At 46.9% G+C, this 18084-nt stretch overlaps 1 protein-coding gene across 1 annotated transcript in view; it reads left to right on the top strand.

The window, feature by feature from the left end:
* LOC140398279 (eIF-2-alpha kinase GCN2-like) overlaps positions 1 to 18084 on the top strand; it is a 257905-nt gene that overhangs the window by 144605 nt on the left and 95216 nt on the right. Inside the window, 5 exon segments of the mRNA XM_072486762.1 lie at positions 1270 to 1333; positions 2395 to 2474; positions 3604 to 3705; positions 4595 to 4645; positions 14176 to 14412. Of these exon segments, the coding sequence (XP_072342863.1) occupies positions 1270 to 1333; positions 2395 to 2474; positions 3604 to 3705; positions 4595 to 4645; positions 14176 to 14412 (534 nt within the window).

The following is an 18084-nucleotide window of genomic DNA, read 5'->3' as shown; positions in this document are numbered from 1 at the left end:
CTTGTATTCCTGTGATTTTAAAAGGTACATAGATTGATATAGGGATTTGGTCGGTTAGAAATGGAGGACCTGGGGAGCCATTCTCCGACCCCCCGCCGGGTCGGAGAATGGTCGTAGGCCGCTGTGAATCCCGCCCCCGCCCCCGCCGAAGTCTCCGGTACCGGAGATTGGGCGGGGGCGGGAATCGGGCCGCGCCGGTTGGCGGGACCCCCCGCTGGATTCTCCGGCCCGGATGGGCCGAAGTCCCGCCCAGAAATTGCCTGTCCCGCCGGCGTAAATCAAACCTGGTATTTACCGGCGGGACCAGGCGGCGTGGGCGGGCTCCGGGGTCCTCGGGGGGGGGGCGCGGGGCGATCTGACCCCGGGGGGTGCCCCCACGGTGGCCTGGCCCGCGATCGGGGCCCACCGATCCGCGGGCGGGCCTGTGCCGTGGGGGCACTCTTTCCCTTCCGCCTCCGCTACGGCCTCCACCATGGCGGAGGCGGAAGAGACGCTCCCCACTCCGCATGCGCGGGAAACTGACAGCGGCCGCTGACGCTCCTGCGCATGCGCCGGGAATCTGTCAGCGGCCGCTGACGCAACCGCGCATGCGCCGCATTTCCGCGCCAGCTGGCGGGGAAACAAACGCCATTTCCGCCAGCTGGCGGGGCGGAAATCCCTCCGGCGTCGGCCTAGCCCCTCAATGTTGGGGCTAGGCCGCCAAAGATGCGGAGCATTCCGCACCTTTGGGCCGGCGCGATGCCCGTCTGATTGGCGCCGTGTTTGGCGCCAGTCGGCGGACATCGCGCCGTTGGGGGAGAATTTCGCCCCTGTTTCTTCTGGAGGGGGAAATCCAGAAAAAGGGGACATAACCTTCGAGTGAGGCTATTCAGGAGTGAAAATGGGAAACTCTTTGTCGAATAAAGGGTAATGAAAATCCCAAACTCTGTCCTGCAAAAGGCTGCGGAAGCTGGATTAATTGTAATTTTGAAGACCGAGATTGGTAGATTTCTATTACTTACGAGTATCAAGGTATATTGACCAAAGACAGATGATGGTGTTGATCTACAGATGGGCCATGATCTGATTAAATGACTGAACAGGTGGAGGGACTGAACAAACTTACTTCCTATTCCCACGTTGCTGGGATTCTCTCTAAAGAAAATGTACCCAATTTACTTAATCTCTCCTCATAATAAGTTATTGATACTGCAAATTCTATTTCTTCCTAGTATGTCCACCTTAAGAAACCTCAAAGAATTCTTAATTTTGACATATTCTTTCCTACAGGCAGGTGACAGGCAGGAAACAGATGGCAGTGAATCTATTCATTTTATCAAGCCCGATCCAGCAGGTGAGGCTGTTTCAATGACAGGGGGGCCACTGGATGACTTTGAGGATGGATTGATACTGATTGACATTTTAGCCCCCACAGAACCAACTTGAGGCCCATACAATGCAGATGCCAAACAGTGTCAATTTAAGTAAAATAAAGGCAAAATACTGCTGATGCTGGAAAACTGAAAATGCTGGATAAACTCAGCAGGTCTGGCAGCATCTTTGGAAGGAGAAATAGAGTTAGCTTTGAGTCCACTATGACTCTTCTTCAGTGTCGATTTAGGGCTAGGAACTAGGTTATAACTGTTCAGTAACTTGACTAACAGGAAATTTTACTCCCATCCAACTGGGCTGCCTGGCCATGTCCCAGTCCTGCAAGGCCAGTTATGTGACCCTCATTGCTCAACCAGTCTACCAGTATTCCATCAGTAAATCCGGTTCAACTTGACACTCTTGAGGCTATCACTGTCAGTTGTGTTGCTGCCTGTATTTCTTCTCTGCTTGAGTTGCTTTTTAAAATGCCAGTTTGACTGAGTTTTTGTCTCATGCCTAGATATATAATTTTTTTAACAAATCCTTGCGCTAGTTTTTGGCTTGATAATTGTTTTCTTTCTACCTCTGTGTAGAGAATTGGGGTATGGTTTAGTTAAATATGTTGAACCATTGCACTTTACTGATGGTCCAGTGTGTAATTGAATGGGTTTGTATGTCAGAATTGTTTCCCTTTAGACAAGGCATAAAGCCAAATACCTGGCTGTTCCAATGATTCAGGTGGATGTTAAAGTCTGTTTTTAAAAAAAGAAGCAAGCAGTTCTCTGGTGTCGTGGTCAATAATTCTTCCTTGGTCAATACCATGAACAAAAGAATGAAGAAATTTACACTTTGTATAATGCTTTCACACCAAGTTTCCAAATCTCTTCACAAATGCAAGGTAACTAGACATAGAGCAATAATGGCAAAATGGTTAAAGACGGCATCCAAAAGATCCAAAACCCCATTCTCATTCTGTATTTTGCTTCAGTTCTTGGAATCATTATGAATCTCAAAGTTACAGCTCAGCATTTGTTTCAATTACAGGGAATCTGACAGGAATGGTTGGCACTGCCTTATACGTGAGCCCTGAGGTACAGGGCAACACCAAAGCCTCCTACAATCAGGTAATATATTGTATTTACATATCAAAAACTTGGGTGGCGCATTGGTTAGCACTGCTGCCTCACAGCACCAAGAACCTGGGTTCGATCCCGTCCCTGGGTCACTGTCTGTGTGGAGTTAGCACATTCTAATGTGCACCGTAGGTGAATTGGCCACACTAAATTGCCCCTTAATTGGAAAAGAATAATTGGGTACTCTCAATTTATATTAAAAAATACATACCAAGAACAAAGACAATAAATACCAGGATTACTTACAGGTACTGGTTAGCTACTTGTCTCTGTGTAAATGTCTAAGTATTGTCATCCGTAGTGTATCTTTGTTAATGCCACTTAATTCTGAGGAGTTTACTTTTGTAGCTTGCTCTTGTCTCTTACCTTGTCCAAAAGCAGTTAGGTTGGCACACTGCTTGGATTGCTGCTGAGGTCATGTCACTGGGAATGGAGTTGTAGTTGCTCATGGTGGGGAATTCAAATCCACCTGTGCTCGATGAGTGGTGAAATTGCACACCTCTAGCTTTGTTCGCCAACTGTCCATTTAGATGGCAGGGTGACTCCCCCACTCCACCACCACCACCTCACCCGCCCCAGCAGAGTTAGGGCCTGCTCTGTCCTAAAAAATATTATACGGGAATACATCTGACAACAAGTTTATTTACCACCATCCTAAACCTGTCCTCACCAACTGTTCGCAGATATTCCATAGAGCAATTGATTTTGAAAGAAAACCTGTGCATATACTTCAAAATTTGCACTGTGCAATAGAAGGTGATAGTGATTCCCTGTGTGCACCATGCGTGGTTACAAATGAAAATATTGGAATGGAGCGTAAATATCTTATTTAAGCCAGGTTGGGTATTGACAGCTCTTGGAGAAATTAATAGCCTTAAGAAAGAATGGTGACATTTAATGGAGGGGCAGATGTAGGGTGCACTGTCCAGCAAAGTATGTCACATCAAGAGCGAACAATGATGATGGTATCATTGGGAAAGTACTATGTTGTACAAGTGAGTATTACACACTAATGTGACCAGAAACCTATGTGATCTATGATTATTGTCCCATCCTATTTATTTGTGTGTATGTGAGATACTTTATGAAATTACAGCTAATTTCCTGCCATCTGTTCCAGAAAGTTGATCTATTTAGTTTGGGAATCATTTTCTTTGAGATGTCATATCATCCCATGGCTACAGCATCCGAGAGGATCTCTGTTCTCAGCAAATTACGAATGGTAGGTGCTAATGCATTGACTCTTCTGCAGATGTATTGGAATCCAATCATTGTTTTCAAGTGAGATCAATCGACATGAATGAAACCCCCCGAGTGAGACTTGCTACACCTTTTGCTAACGTGAGACTGATCATAGACAAGCTTAAATGGACCCGTGTTAATTTTAGCAGAGTTATTACAATATATGTTACTCTTTATGGCAGATCGAGTGCATGTTGCTTTAAATGAGGGGCACATAGAATATTGTAACCTTAATGTCGGTGAACGTGCAGATGATTGGAGGTGGGCTAATGATCTTTCAGCCCTGGACCACCAAGCCTGTCTGCACAGGATCGTGCAGTTATTATTATTCCGCTTGGGGGAAACGCAACATTATAAAGATAATGAGAAAATAAAGGGATTTATCATCGCAAAGTATTTGTGTCCTTAAAAAAAGGCTTGAGGTTAACTTACTTTGCATAAACACAGCTCCGAGATGTTAAGCAACCTTCAATGCCAATAAGAGAAACGTGACCCATTGCCTACCACTATCTTCCCTCATCTCGGCACACAATGTGGAGCAGAAACATCATTGTTGAATGGGTTGGTGGTGAGCCCTGTGACTAAATGTGGGAGGGAAAATGCATCACAGTCCGGACAAATCATATCTACACATACAAGGTTAATTGGACTGTCTGGTTGTGGTGAGGAGTGGCGATATGTGGGCACCTTTTCTCCTCTTATGAAAGCACAGAAAAACACTGTGTACCCTCTTGGGGTTTGAGGATTGAAGTGGTGCACCTAGGAGTTTGGGGGTTAATGCCGATTTGCCCTGTGAAGGAAAATTGCTTATTTTTCAGTTTATTGATGGAAACGTCTTGTCTAATTGAAGTTACCTTTTCCTCTTGCAGCCCACAATTGAGTTCCCTGAAGATTTTGACGAGGAAAGATGTTCAAAACAGGTACAGTCTTTGGCTTTCACCTGACTGGCAATTGTGTGCACTATTGTGACCTGGAGAAAATATCTGGGCTATAGGTTGTAAGGTGGGCTGTTTTCCAGAAATGGAACACAAGAGCTTCTGAAGCAGATATGAACCATTTATCAGCAAAAACCAACTCTTTATGTTCATTTGTGGTACTCTGAAAACGAAGGATTCAGCAGTGCTTGGCACCACTCCATGATTGATTTGGACAAGGAACTCTATCAACATTTTCACATAATGCCAAACTGGGGCATATAGCTAACATTTAGCTAACCCTCCATTGACCCCATCCCTCCCTCTCTGTGCAATCTCTGTGCCGTTTAATTCTTGGGAGATACCTGCACTCACTTGATTCTGACCTCTTGAATATGCCTAATTTTAATTACTCCAACATTGATGGCTGTGCCTTTTAGTTGTCTTGGCCGTAAGCCCTGGAATTTCTCTCCATGCCCACTCTGCTTTCTCTACCTTGCTTTCATTCTTTAAGTCACTTTTTAAAACCTACCTCCTTGGCCAAGATTTGGGCCATGTGTCCTAATATGTGTCATTTTATTTTGTAATGCTCCTGTGAAGTGCCTTATACATTTTATTAAGTTGTTAAGGAAAATGCAGAAAAATCCGAGGGGCTGGATTCTCCGAACAGCGATGCCAAAATCACGTTCGGCGATTGGCCGGAAAATTCCCGTTTACGCCGTAATTGGGGGGCGGCACTGTTTTTGCAATGCTCCACCCCCTCAAGCCGCACACCTGAGGCCCTCACCCGATGCTCCGTCCCCAATGGCGTGGGACACGTGTGCTCTCATCGTTCGGGGACCTCCCGTGGCGGCATAACAACTGAATCCAGCGCCGCCACAGTCGCCGGGGGGGGAGCGGCATACACACACACACACACCATTCCTCTGGCGGGGGGACTGGTTGGGGCTAGCGAGACTGGTTTAAAGGGGGGCAGTTTTTGGCAGACTGGGTCCGCGTGCGGCCGGAGCCATGTTGCACGGCGCGCTCGCCACAGGCTGCTGCCGTGCACATGCGCGGCCACGGACTTGGCCATTCTCTGCCCGTATCCGCAGGTAAAGCTGGACGGAGGATCGGTACGGGGGCGCTGCTGACTTTCTGGTCATAGGTCGAGAGGGATCCTGTGGACATAGCCGCAGGATCGGAGAATCCAGCCCCAGACATTTGAAAACTTCCAGACAGGTCCGTTAAGTGGCAATTTAATTTTAATATGGATAAATATTAATTGGTACATCTGCACCCTAGTAAATTTTTAAAAAACTGAATGTGGTTGAAAAGCAAAGACTTAGTGCAGTGGTTAGCACTGCTACCTCACGCCGCCGAGAGCCCAGGTTCGATCCTGGCCCCGGATCACTGTCCGTGTGGAGTTTGTGTGGGTCTGACCCTACCCAACCCAAAAACAAGATGTGCAGGGTAGATGGATTGGCCACGCTAAATTGCCCCTTAGTTGGGAAAAAAATAATTGGGTACCCTATAAATTTAAAAAAAAAAGAAAAGCAAAGACTGAGAGAAGAGGTCTTTAAAATTATGAACAAGTTGGCAAGGGTAGATGTGATAAGAATGGGCAGAATTTTCAGATTTGTTTGTTTCTCAAAATGTTGTCTCGGGTGGGAAATGTGGAGGGCAGCCTGTTGGCTGCCTTGTTGGGTTTTCCCGCCGTATTTTCAAACAATTTGTGAAAGAAAATGGAAAGGATGGGTCCCACCATGACTTTTTAAAAAGAAATGTATTTTATTCCAAAAATATTCAACATGACAAACAATTCCTCAAACATAGTCGTGAACAATCCCCATCATGTTTCAAAGCCCTCACTGATCACCTCAATTCAAACTTAATCTTCCCCTCACCGGAGGAAATCGTACAGGTCCGCTAGTCAGGCCACCACCCCAGCGGAGTTATTGACTGCCATTCCAGCAAAATTCTTCACCGGAAACCAAAGATGCGAAGGCCTGGACATCGACTGTCCTCCCCTCCATTAGCTCTGGCATTTTCGATACCCCAAAAATCGGCACCATAGGGCCTGGCCTGGCCTCTATACCCACAATCTTTGCTAGTGTCCCGAACACTCCAGCCCAGTACCTCCGCAACTTCTCACACCTCCAAAACATATGCGCGTGATTTGCTGATCCTCGCTCACACTTCCCACACTGTTCTGTCTGACATCCTCTGGAAGAAGCCACCCATCCTCGCCTGAATCATGTGTACCACTTTAAACTCACCCTCGCACACGAGGAGGTTGAATTCACCCCGCACAGCGCCTCACTCCATACTCCCCAACCTATCTCCCCCTGCACCACCTCCTCCCATTTTTCCTTGATCCTCACAACTTGCGCTCCCCCCTGCTCTCCCAGCTACCCGTATATATCCCCAAACCTACCCTCCCCTTCCACGTCCGGAAGCAGCAACTATTCCAATAGGATATTCTTCCGCAGCCTGGTAAACCCTTTCCACAACCTCGTGCAAAGCCCATCACTTGAATATACCTAAATTCACTTCCCTTCGAGAGCTCTACCCTCTCCCGCAGCTCTTCCAGACTCACAAACCTCTCCTCCAAATATAAATCCCTTGTCCTCACCAGCCCCACCTCCTGTACATACCATCCGTCTCCCCCGGCTTGAACCCTTGGTTCTCACGCAGCGGTGTTAATACCGTCATCCCCTCCATCCTAAAATGTCTCCTCAGTTTGTTCCACATCTTTATCGTGGACTGTACAACCACACCAGCTGTAGCACCGCCGTCGCCTTGGCCCTCAGATTGCACGCCCTACAGGTCTCTTCCTCCATCCTAACCCATTCTAGCCCCTCTCCTTCTCACCACCGCCTCACTTTCTTCACATTCGCCACCCAATAATATTGCGGCAGGTTGGGTAACGCCAACCCCCCTTTCTGCCTCTGCCTCTGTAGCAGGGCCCTCTTTACCCTTGGCACCTTCCCTGCCCATATAAACTCCTGGAATCACGGAGTCCGATGTCCGGAAAAAGGCCTTCGGAATAAAAATCGGGAGTGTCTGGAATACGAATAGAAACCTTGGCAGGACGTTCATTTTCACCACTTGGACCCTCCCCGCCAATGCCAGGTGCAGTGTATTGTTATGGACCAGAGTTTAGAGAACCCCAAATGTATCATGGAGTTCACCTGACCCACAACTTTTAATAGATTGTGGTATGGGGAGCACAAGGCCCACTCTATAGGTGTGGTACAGCAGAAATGGAAAGGTATTTTTTAAAGCAAAACAATTTTTATTCTATGAACTCACGTTAACCTTTTTAAAACATACAGTGAACATCTTAGCAACCATCAATTCAACTACAACCCCCAAAGAATACAACACTAAGTAATCCTTAATAACTTCCCAAACAACATCCAGAAGACAAAAGAAACCCCTTTTAACAGAAGCACATTAGGTTTACATTCACTACTGAGAACATTTATAATTCTGAATTCACCAAATGATCAAGAGATAGTCTTTTCATGGCAGAGAGATCAACAGTACACCTGCTCTGTCTGGCTTCAGCTCCAACACTGAAAACAAAACTAAAACACATCCTGCAGCAAACGGCCTAAAATGAAAGTAAAAAGCTGACAGACAGCCCAGCTCCACCCACACTCTGACATCACTGATAAACACCCATCTCTTAAAGGTACATTTCTTAAACACCCATTTCTTTTAGATACTCTCACATGACAGTATCCCACCCCCTAAAGTCCTCCTTTATCTCCACCAACTTTGGTAAGTTCCATTTGTGCAATGAAAAATGAAATGAAATGAAAATCGCTTATTGTCACAAGTAGGCTTCAAATGAAGTTACTGTGAAAAGCCCCTAGTCACCACATTCCGGCGCCTGTTCAGGGAGGCTGGTACGGGAATTGAACCGTGCTGCTGGCCTGCCTTGGTCTGCTTTCAAAGCCAGCGATTTAGCCCAGTGCTAAACCAGCCCGCCGGCTAAACCAATGCCGGCCACTCCCCCATCACCTGGTTCCCCAGATACCTAAACCTATCCCTGGCTAGCCGAAATGGCGACACCCTGAAATTAGCTTCCCAACCCACCTCGTTCACCAGGAACATCTCGCTTTTTACCACGTTCAACTTGTAACCCAAGAAAGCCCCAAACCGCTCTAATAAGCTCATAATCCTCTCCATACTCTCCAGCGGGACTGACGCATATTAGCAGGTCATCCGCATACAGCAACACCCGGTGCACCCTACTCCCCTGCCACTCTGCTGATCCCCTAAGGGCCATTGGCAAGGGCTCTATCGCTAACGTAAACAACAGTGGCAACAACGGACACCCCTGCCTCGTTGCTGTATACAACCCAAAACTCCATGAGCTCATCTCGTTGGTCTGTACACTCGCCACCGGAGCCACGTAGAGCAGACTTTACATGCCACAAACTTTGGCCCAAATCCTCCCAGCACCTCAAACAGGTACCCACCATTCCACCCAGTTAAAAGCCTTCTCCGCGTCTAGAGACACCACTACCTTCGGTGACCGTCTCTCGACGGGGTTATGATCACATTCAAGAACAGTCTAATATTACTCAAGAGTTGCCTGCCCTTCATGAAGTCCGTTTGATCCTCTGCAACCACCCCCGGAATGCATCCTTCCATCCTCCCCGCCACTAACTGAGCCAACACTTTCACGTCTGTATTCTACAGTGATAAGGGCCTGGATGACCCACACTAACAGGTCCTTCCCTTTCTTTGGTATTAGCATAATCGTCACCTGTGTCATTGTCTCCGCCAGCTCCCCCTTCTCTATTGCCTTGCTAAATGCCCCCAGTAGGTGTGGTGCAAACTCCGCCACAAACTCCGCTGGTAACCGTCCGGCCTGGGGGCTTCCCCCGACTTCATCCCTCTCAGGCTTTCCATCATCTCTCTTAACCCTAATAGCTCCTCTAGCACCTGCCTCCTTTCCTCATTCAGCCGTGGGAATTCTAACCCATCCAAAAACTACCCCATATCCCCTTCCTCACCCCCCTGATCAGCCCTGTACAATTTCTCATAATACTCCCTCAACACCTCATTTATCCTCCTGGCTTCGAAACTACCTCCCGCTTCCCTGTCTGTACCCTCAGGATTTCTCTGGATGCGGCTTGCCTCCGTAGCTGATGGGCTAGCATGCGACTCGCCTTCTCTCCATATTCACAATGCAACCCCTCGCCCTTCGTAGCTGCCCAACAGCCCTTCCCGTCGTCAGTGTGTCGAACTGCCCCTATAACTTCTTTCTCTTCGCCAATCCCTCCATGGTGTGGGCTCTCGAATACTCCCTGTCCACGTCGATTATCTCATCCAATAATCAGTTGTACTCCTCTCTTCCCTCCTTATCTTCGTATGTCTTGGAAAAATAATTTCCCCCCCCGAACCACCGCCTTCAATGCCTCCCAAAATGTGACCGCTGACACCTCCCCATTTTGGTTCAACTCCACGTAATCCTTAATCACCTTACATAGATACATAGAAGATAGGAGCAGGAGGAGGCCTTTTGTAAATTGGGACAGCACGGTAGCATGGTGGTTAGCACAATTGCTTCACAGCTCCAGGGTCCCAGGTTCAATTCCCGGCTTGGTTCACTGTCTGTGCGGAGTCTGCACGTTCTCCCCGTGTGTGCGTGGGTTTCCTCCGGGTACTCCGGTTTCCTCCCACAGTCCAAAGATGTGCAGGTTAGGTGGATTGGTCATGCTAAAATTGCCCTTGTTGTCCAAAATTTCCCTTCGTGTTGGGTCGGGTTACTGGGTTATGGGGAAAGGGTGGAGGTATGGGATTGGATAGGGTGCTCTTTCAAAGAGCCGGTGCAGACTCGATGGGCCGAATGGCCTCCTGCACTGTAAATTCTATGATTCTATGACTTTGGCCCTTTGAGCCTGCTCCGCCATGCATCACGATCATGACTGATCAACCAACTCAATAGCCTAATCCTGCTTTCTCCCCATAGCCTTTGATCCCATTCTCCCCAAGTGCTGTATCCAGCCGCCTCTTGAATATATTCAAAGTTTTAGCATCAACTACTTCCTGTGGTAATGAATTCCACAGGCTCACCGCTCTTTGTGTGAAGAAATGTCTCCTTATCTCCGTCCGAAATGGTTTACCCTGAATCCTCAGACTGTGACCCCTGGTTCTGGACACACCCACCATCGAGAACATCCTCCCTGCATCTACCCTGTCCAATCTTGTTAGAATTTTATAAGTCTCTATGAGATCCTCCCTCATTCTTCTGAACTCCAGCGAGAACAATCCCATCCTAGTCAATCTCTCCTCATCTGACAGTCCCGCCATCCCTGGAATCCGTCTGGTAAACCTTCGCTGCACTCCCTCGAGAGCAAGAACATCCTTCCTCAGAGAAGGAGACCAAAACTGCACACAATACTCCCAAGTGTGGCCTCACCAAGGCACTGTACAATTGCAGCAACACATCCCTGCTTCTATACTCGAAACCTCTTGCAATGAATGCCAACATACCATTAGCCTTCTTTACCGCCTGCAGCACCTGCATGCTTACCTTCAACGAATGGTGCACTAGGGCACCCATGTCCCGCTGCACACTCCCCTCTCCCAATTTACAACCATTCAGGTAGTAACCTGCCTTCCCGTTTTTGCTTCCAAAATGAATAACCTCACACGTACCAAATTATACGGCATCTGCCATTGGTTTGCCCACTCGTCCAACCTGTCCAGATCTTGCTGTGGGATCCCTGCATCCTTGTCACAATTCACCCTCCCACCTTATCACAAAACCCCCTGTCTGCTAACAGCCCCGTGTCTAGCCTCCATCCCGGCCTCTGTTCCTGTCTTGAGTTTAGTTGAACCTCCATCCAGTCTGACGCGTGGTCCAAAATTATGATTCCCGCGTACTCTGCACCCACCACGCCCACCAACAACTCATGGCTCACTACAAAAAAATTGATTCAGGGATGTACTTTGTACACGTGCGAGAAGAAGGAGTACTCCCTATCCCGTGGGTTCTTAAACCTCCATGAGTCCACCATAGCCATCCTTTCTATTAACCCTCCCAGCTCCTTCGCCTTCCCATTGACCTGGGGCTTGACCTGTCCACCCTCGGCTCCAGCACACAATAATAATAATGTTTTTTATTGTCACAAGTAGGCTTACATTAACACTGCAATGAAGTTACTGTGAAAAGCCCCTAGTCTCCACATTCCGGCACCTGTAGGATCAAGGATAACCCTAAAGCTTTCTATAGATATGTCAGGAATAAAAGAATGACTAGGGTAAGAGTAGGGCCAGTCAAGCACAGTAGTGGGAAGTTGTGCGTGGAGTCCGAGGAGATAGGAGAGGTGCTAAATGAATATTTTTCGTCAGTATTCACACAGGAAAAAGACACTATTGTCGAGGAGAATACTGAGATTCAGGCTACTAGACTAGAAGGGCTTGAGGTTCATAAGGAGGAGGTGTTAGCAATTCTGGAAATTGTGAAAATAGATAAGTCCCCTGGGCCGGATGGGATTTATTCTAGGATTCCCTGGGAAGCTAGGGAGGAGATTGCTGAGCCTTTGGCTTTGATCTTTAAGTCATCAGTGTCTATAGGAATAGTGCCAGAAGACTGGAGGATAGCAAATGTTGTCCCCTTGTTCAAGAAGGGGAGTAGAGACAACCCCGGTAACTATAGACCAGTGAGCCTTACTTCTGTTGTGGGCAAAGTCTTGGAAAGGTTTATAAGAGATAGGATGTATAATCATCTGGAAAGGAATAATTTGGTTAGAGATAGTCAACACGGTTTTGTGAAAAGAAATGAAATGAAAGTCGCTTATTGTCACAAGTAGGCTTCAAATGAATTTACTGTGAAAAACCCCTAGTCGCCACATTCCGGCGCCTGTTCAGGGAGGCTGGTAAGGGAATTGAACCCGCGATGCTGGCCTGCCTGGGTCTGCTTTCAAAGCTAGCTCTTTAGCCCTGTGCTAAACCAGGGTAGGTCGTGCCTCACAACCCTTATTGAGTTCTTTGCGAAGGTGACCAAACAGGTGGATGAGGGTAAAGCAGTTGATGTGGTGTATATGGATTTCCATAAAGCGTTTGGTAGGCTACTGCAGAAAATATGGAGGCATGGGATTCAGGGTGATTTAGCAGTTTGGATCAGAAATTGGCTAGCTGGAAGAAGACAAAGTGTGGTGGTTGATGGGAAATGTTCAGACTGGAGTCCAGTTACTAGTGGTGTACCACAAGGATCTGTTTTGGGGCCACTGCTGTTTGTCATTTTTATAAATGACCTGGAGGAGGGCGTAGAAGGATGGGTGAGTAAATTTGCAGATGACACTAAAGTCGGTGGAGTTGTGGACAGTGCGGAAGGATGTTACAAGTTACAGAGGGACATAGATAAGCTGCAGCGCTGGGCTGAGAGGTGGCAAATGGAGTTTAATGCAGAAAAGTGTGAGGTGATTCATTTTGGAAGGAATAACGGGAAGACTGAGTACTGGGCTAATGGTAAGATTCTTGGCCGTGTGGATGAGCAGAGAGATCTCGGTGTCCATGTACATAGATCCCTGAAAGTTGTCACCCAGGTTGAGAGGGTTGTTAAGAAGGCGTACGGTGTGTTAGCTTTTATTGGTAGAGGGATAGAGTTTCGGAGCTGCGAGGTCATGTTGCAGCTGTATAAAACTCTGGTGCGGCCGCATTTGGAATATTGCGTGCAATTCTGGACGCCGTATTATAGGAAGGATGTGGAAGCATTGGAAAGGATGCAGAGGAGATTTACCAGATTGTTGCCTGGTATGGAGGGAAGATCTTATGAGGGAAGGCTGAGGGACGTGAGGCTGTTTTCGTTAGAGAGAAGAAGGTTAAGAGGTGACTTAATTGAGGCATACAAGATGATCAGAGGATTAGATAGGGTGGACAGTGAGAGCCTTTTTCCTCGGGTGATGATGTCTAGCACGAGGGGACATAGCTTTAAATTGAGGGGGACATAGATATAGGACAGATGTCAGAGGTAGGTTCTTTACTCAGTAAGGGCGTGGAATGCCCTGCCTGCAACAGTAGTGGACTCGCCAACACTAAGGGCATTCAAATGGTCATTGGATAGACATATGGACGAGAAGGGAATAGTGTAGATGGGCTTTAGAGTGGTTTCACAGGTCGGTGCAACATCGAGGGCCGAAGGGCCTGTACTGCACTGTAATGTTCTATGTTCGGGTACACAGAGGGAGAATTCAGAATTCTCAGCTGGTACGGGGATTGAGCCCGCGCTGCTGGCTTTGATCTGCATCACAACCAGCTGTCTAGCCCACTGAGCTAAACCAACCAAATATAAAGGGCCTATAAAGACAAAAGACAAAGTAGTTATTAGAAATTGAGTAGGGAAATAAGAAATGTCTTTATTCGGTGGTTAGAACGTGCAACTTGCTACCAAACAGTTTTTTTATTCTTTCACGGGATGAGGGCATTGCTGGCTGGATCCGCATTTCTTGACCAGCTCTGTCAATTCTCATGCAAATGTACAAGGTTATGTACCCACAGTTCATGTCCTGTTATTGCTGTTTTCTTCAAAGAAATTGATAGTTGGCTGGCTGTTGAATCATGACCCAGCGAAACGTCCCACCGCAGTAGAGTTGCTGAAAAGTGAGCATCTCCCCCCACCCCAGATGGAGGAGTCGGAACTACATGAAATGCTGCACCATGCACTGGCAAATACCAGTAGCAAAGTTTACCGGACATTGCTCACCCAGATCTTCTCTCAGCAGATCACCCCTGCTATGGATTTCACCTATGACATTGATGTTCACAAGGTAGGAAATTGATACTGTGAAACACATCCTCCAGTGTGGACACTGCAGCATTGTCACTGGACTTTCTGAATGTACAATTAAATTTAACCCAAGAGCTAAATAGTGTGGATGTTGCAAAACAGAAGTAAAAACTGCAAATACATTGCAGGCCTCCAACTTCTGTTTCGAGGGAAATGAAGTTGACATTTCAGGTCAATGACCTTTCGTTAGAGCTCATCTTGCCTGAATTCAGCTTTAATCATACTCCAAACTGAAGTAGAACAGTATATAAAAATGTACCAATGTGGCCAAGGGTTTAGCGGCAGTTTTTGAAGTCAGTAGATTCTGTGAAGAACAAAACAAAATAGACAATTATCTTTTGCGCTCTGTGAGGCATCTTGTGATGCATTTACGACCAACATCTTTTCTCGTATGTGTGTATGCTCCTCCTCTGTAATATTGAGAAGTAAACTACAACAACAAAGTAAGTATAAGTCATGCAATTCAGCATTAGAAGTCTGCCCAGGACCTGACAACAGCAAAAGAAATACCCTGATTTCTCCCCAGCTGTGACTCTGTTGAATTTTATGCAGCAACACGAGGTATTGGGTACGATGCGGCAAAGACATGTCAAAGTCTCATTTTGGGCCGGTTTGGAATGGTGTTTCCCGACAGCTTTTTAGGTGAGATCCAGATCTCGGTTCATCCCACTTCGTTTTTTGGGGAGCTTTGGGGAGTTTCTCCCCGGTCTAGCCCACACTTGGAATTTCTTTTCAGCAGTGGGGAGCTGAATTCGCTGGCCAGACCAGCTCCTCAGAGATTGGGCTGCCATTTTGAAAGGGTGCTCCAATCTCCAAGTGAGCTTGAAGGTCCACCATATCCCCCACCCATGGGCAATGCCAGCCCCTCGCACTCATGGGCATTACGCCCCCTCCCTCCCCAAATGAGGACACCTCGCAATGGTGTCACTGAGGCCCCCCCTTTTTTGCTGTCCCTTTTTTGCCGTCCATTTTTGGCCATACCTTTTCCTGCCGTACCTTTTTGGCCCCCCTTTTCGTGCTGTCCCTTTTCGTGCCGTTCCTTTTTGGTCCCCCTTTTTGTGCCGCCCTTTTTGTTGAGTCCCTTTTAGTGCCGTCCCTTTTTAGTGCCGTCCCTTTTTAGTGCCACCCGTTCTGTGCTCCCCTTTTTCGTGCCCTCCCTTTTCGTGTTCCCCCCTATTTGTGTGTGCGGATCTTGGCTATAAGCTTCTGCTTGGCGATTCTGAAGGACGTGCGACAACGCAGAATCGCCGAGCAGAAGCTTATAGCCAAGTTCCGCACACATGAGTGCGGCCTCAACCAGGACTTGGGATTCATGTCGCATTACATTCATCCTCCACCATCTGGCCTGCGAAATCCTACCAACTGTCCTGGCTTGACACAATTCACACCTCTTTAACCTGGGGTTACCCCATCTCTGGATCTGTAAAGATTTAATCACCTGCTAATGCTCGCATTCCAAGCATTGTCTGGCATCATTGAGTCTGTCTATATGTATGTTTCTGGAACATACCTCTTCATTCACCTGAGGAAGGAGCAGCGCTCCGAAAGCTAGTGACATCGAAACAAACCTGCTGGACTTTAACCTGGTGTTGTAAGACTTCTTACTATAATTAACTATCGTGGGCAGCACGGTAGCCTTGTGGATTGCACAATTGCTTCACAGCTCCAGGGTCCCAGGTTCGATTCCGGCTTGGGTCACTGTCTGTGCGGAGTCTGCACATCCTCCCCGTGTGTGCGTGGGTTTCCTCCGGGTGCTCCGGTTTCCTCCCACAGTCCAAAGATGTGCGGGTTAGGTGGATTGGCCATGATAAATTGCCCTTAGTGTCCAAAATTGCCCTTAGTGTTGGGTGGGATTACTGGGTTATGGGGATAGGGCGGAGGTGTTGACCTTGGGTAGGGTGCTCTTTCCAAGAGCCGGTGCAGACTCGATGGGCCGAATGGCCTCCTTCTGCACTGTAAATTCTATGATTCTAAATATGCAGCAAATACAACAGGTTAACTATTTTATCCATACACACAAGACAGATAAACACAGAGGGGAGAAGGGTGTAAAAATAACGAAAATAAATAGATAAGAGTCTTTGTTTTGGATGGATGTTTCTTCAGTCTAGGCTTTCAGTTTGAGGTTTTCACTGTATATTCATGCAGATTCTGAGTGCAGCTGCTTTCCATTGAGCATCCAAGACTCCCAGCAGTACTTCCCTGGGTCTCTGAAAATCATCCCACTCAGGCGGGGCCCAATCACAGTCTGTTACCGGGCAGAATACGGCCTTTTGGCCAATTCATTGGCTACCAGCCAACTATTTGAACCGAGTCCCACCGATCACGGTGCCAAAAAGTCTAAGTTCTGCTGTCTGAAATCTAGCACAGTGATCTCTTTTTTTGTAACTTTTGTATTCCTCACTTCCCTTGCTCGATTTAAAGGTACATGTCTATTAAACATCCATGTTATCAGCAAAAATAAAGAAATGGGAAATAAGGGAATCAACAAGAAGGGCTCTTACGTATGGAATTTCCAAAATCTGCCTTTGGGCTCCTACACTGGCACAACTGCCTCAGCCCACCTGCTAAAACTCTCATCCCCGTTGATTAGCTAGCAAACGACTTATTATGTACTGTCTATATGGATACAGCATCAATACAAACATATTAGTTTCTTGACTAGCTATAATTTTTCTGCCCGTTTCAAAATCTTATGTGACCCTGCGTTTAATGGCAGACCTTAACCTCTTCTACCTAACATGCTCCTTTATTAACAATATGGCAGCATCCACCTGCCTTTCCTGGTCCTATACTATTATGTAAAATATAAAGCTAGTGGGTCCAGTTCCTGGATCTCAGTCACCTATTTTAAATAAAACTCTGTCTCCCCCCCTTTCTGCCAGCGGAGTATAATCCAGTTAATTTAAAGAAATGTTTTTCTGCTGCAGATTTTAAAAAAAAAAAGAATCAAGCTGGAACTTAACCCCTGTGACTACTCTGTACATGGTAAAAATGTGCAAATTATCGTATCCTGCTTTTAAACGATAAGCAATGTGGTGAGATGTTGACTAATATCTGTTCAGGGCCTGGTTTAGCACACTGGGCTAAATCGCTTCCTTATAAAGCGGACCAAGGCAGGCCAGCAGCACGGTTCAATTCCCGTACCAGCTTCCCCGAACAGGCGCCGGAATGTGGCGACTAGGGGCTTTTCACAGTAACTTCATTGAAGCCTACTTGTGACAATAAGCGATTTTCATTCATTTCATTGTACTGATATTTTGGCAAGCTGCTGGCAGTAACTAGAAACACTGACCGGATGTCAGAAGCTATATTTTAGCAGGTTTATCTATTTTTCTGCCGGAGTGTTAGCTATAGCAGTTCTGAAGTGGCCATACCAAGTGCAGTCAGATTGTAATTTGTGCAACAAAAAGAGCAAATACTGGACTATCGCAGCAGGTTTGACAACATCTGTGGAGAGAGAAGTGAGCTAACGTTTCGAGTCTGGATGACTCTGCCAAAGCCATCTAGACTCGAAACGTTAGCTCCGTTCACTCGCCACAGATGCTGTCAGACCTGCTGAAATTGTTCAATATTTTCTCTTTTTGTTTCAGATTCCAGCATCTGCAGGAATTTGCTTTTATACTTGCAATATGGGCACCTTTTTTAAACA

This window comes from Scyliorhinus torazame, chromosome 2 (assembly GCF_047496885.1).
Source record: "Scyliorhinus torazame isolate Kashiwa2021f chromosome 2, sScyTor2.1, whole genome shotgun sequence".
Lineage (NCBI taxonomy): Eukaryota > Metazoa > Chordata > Chondrichthyes > Carcharhiniformes > Scyliorhinidae > Scyliorhinus > Scyliorhinus torazame.
The sequence above is the reverse complement of the archived record's forward strand: the minus strand, read 5'-3'. Positions and strand labels throughout refer to the sequence as shown.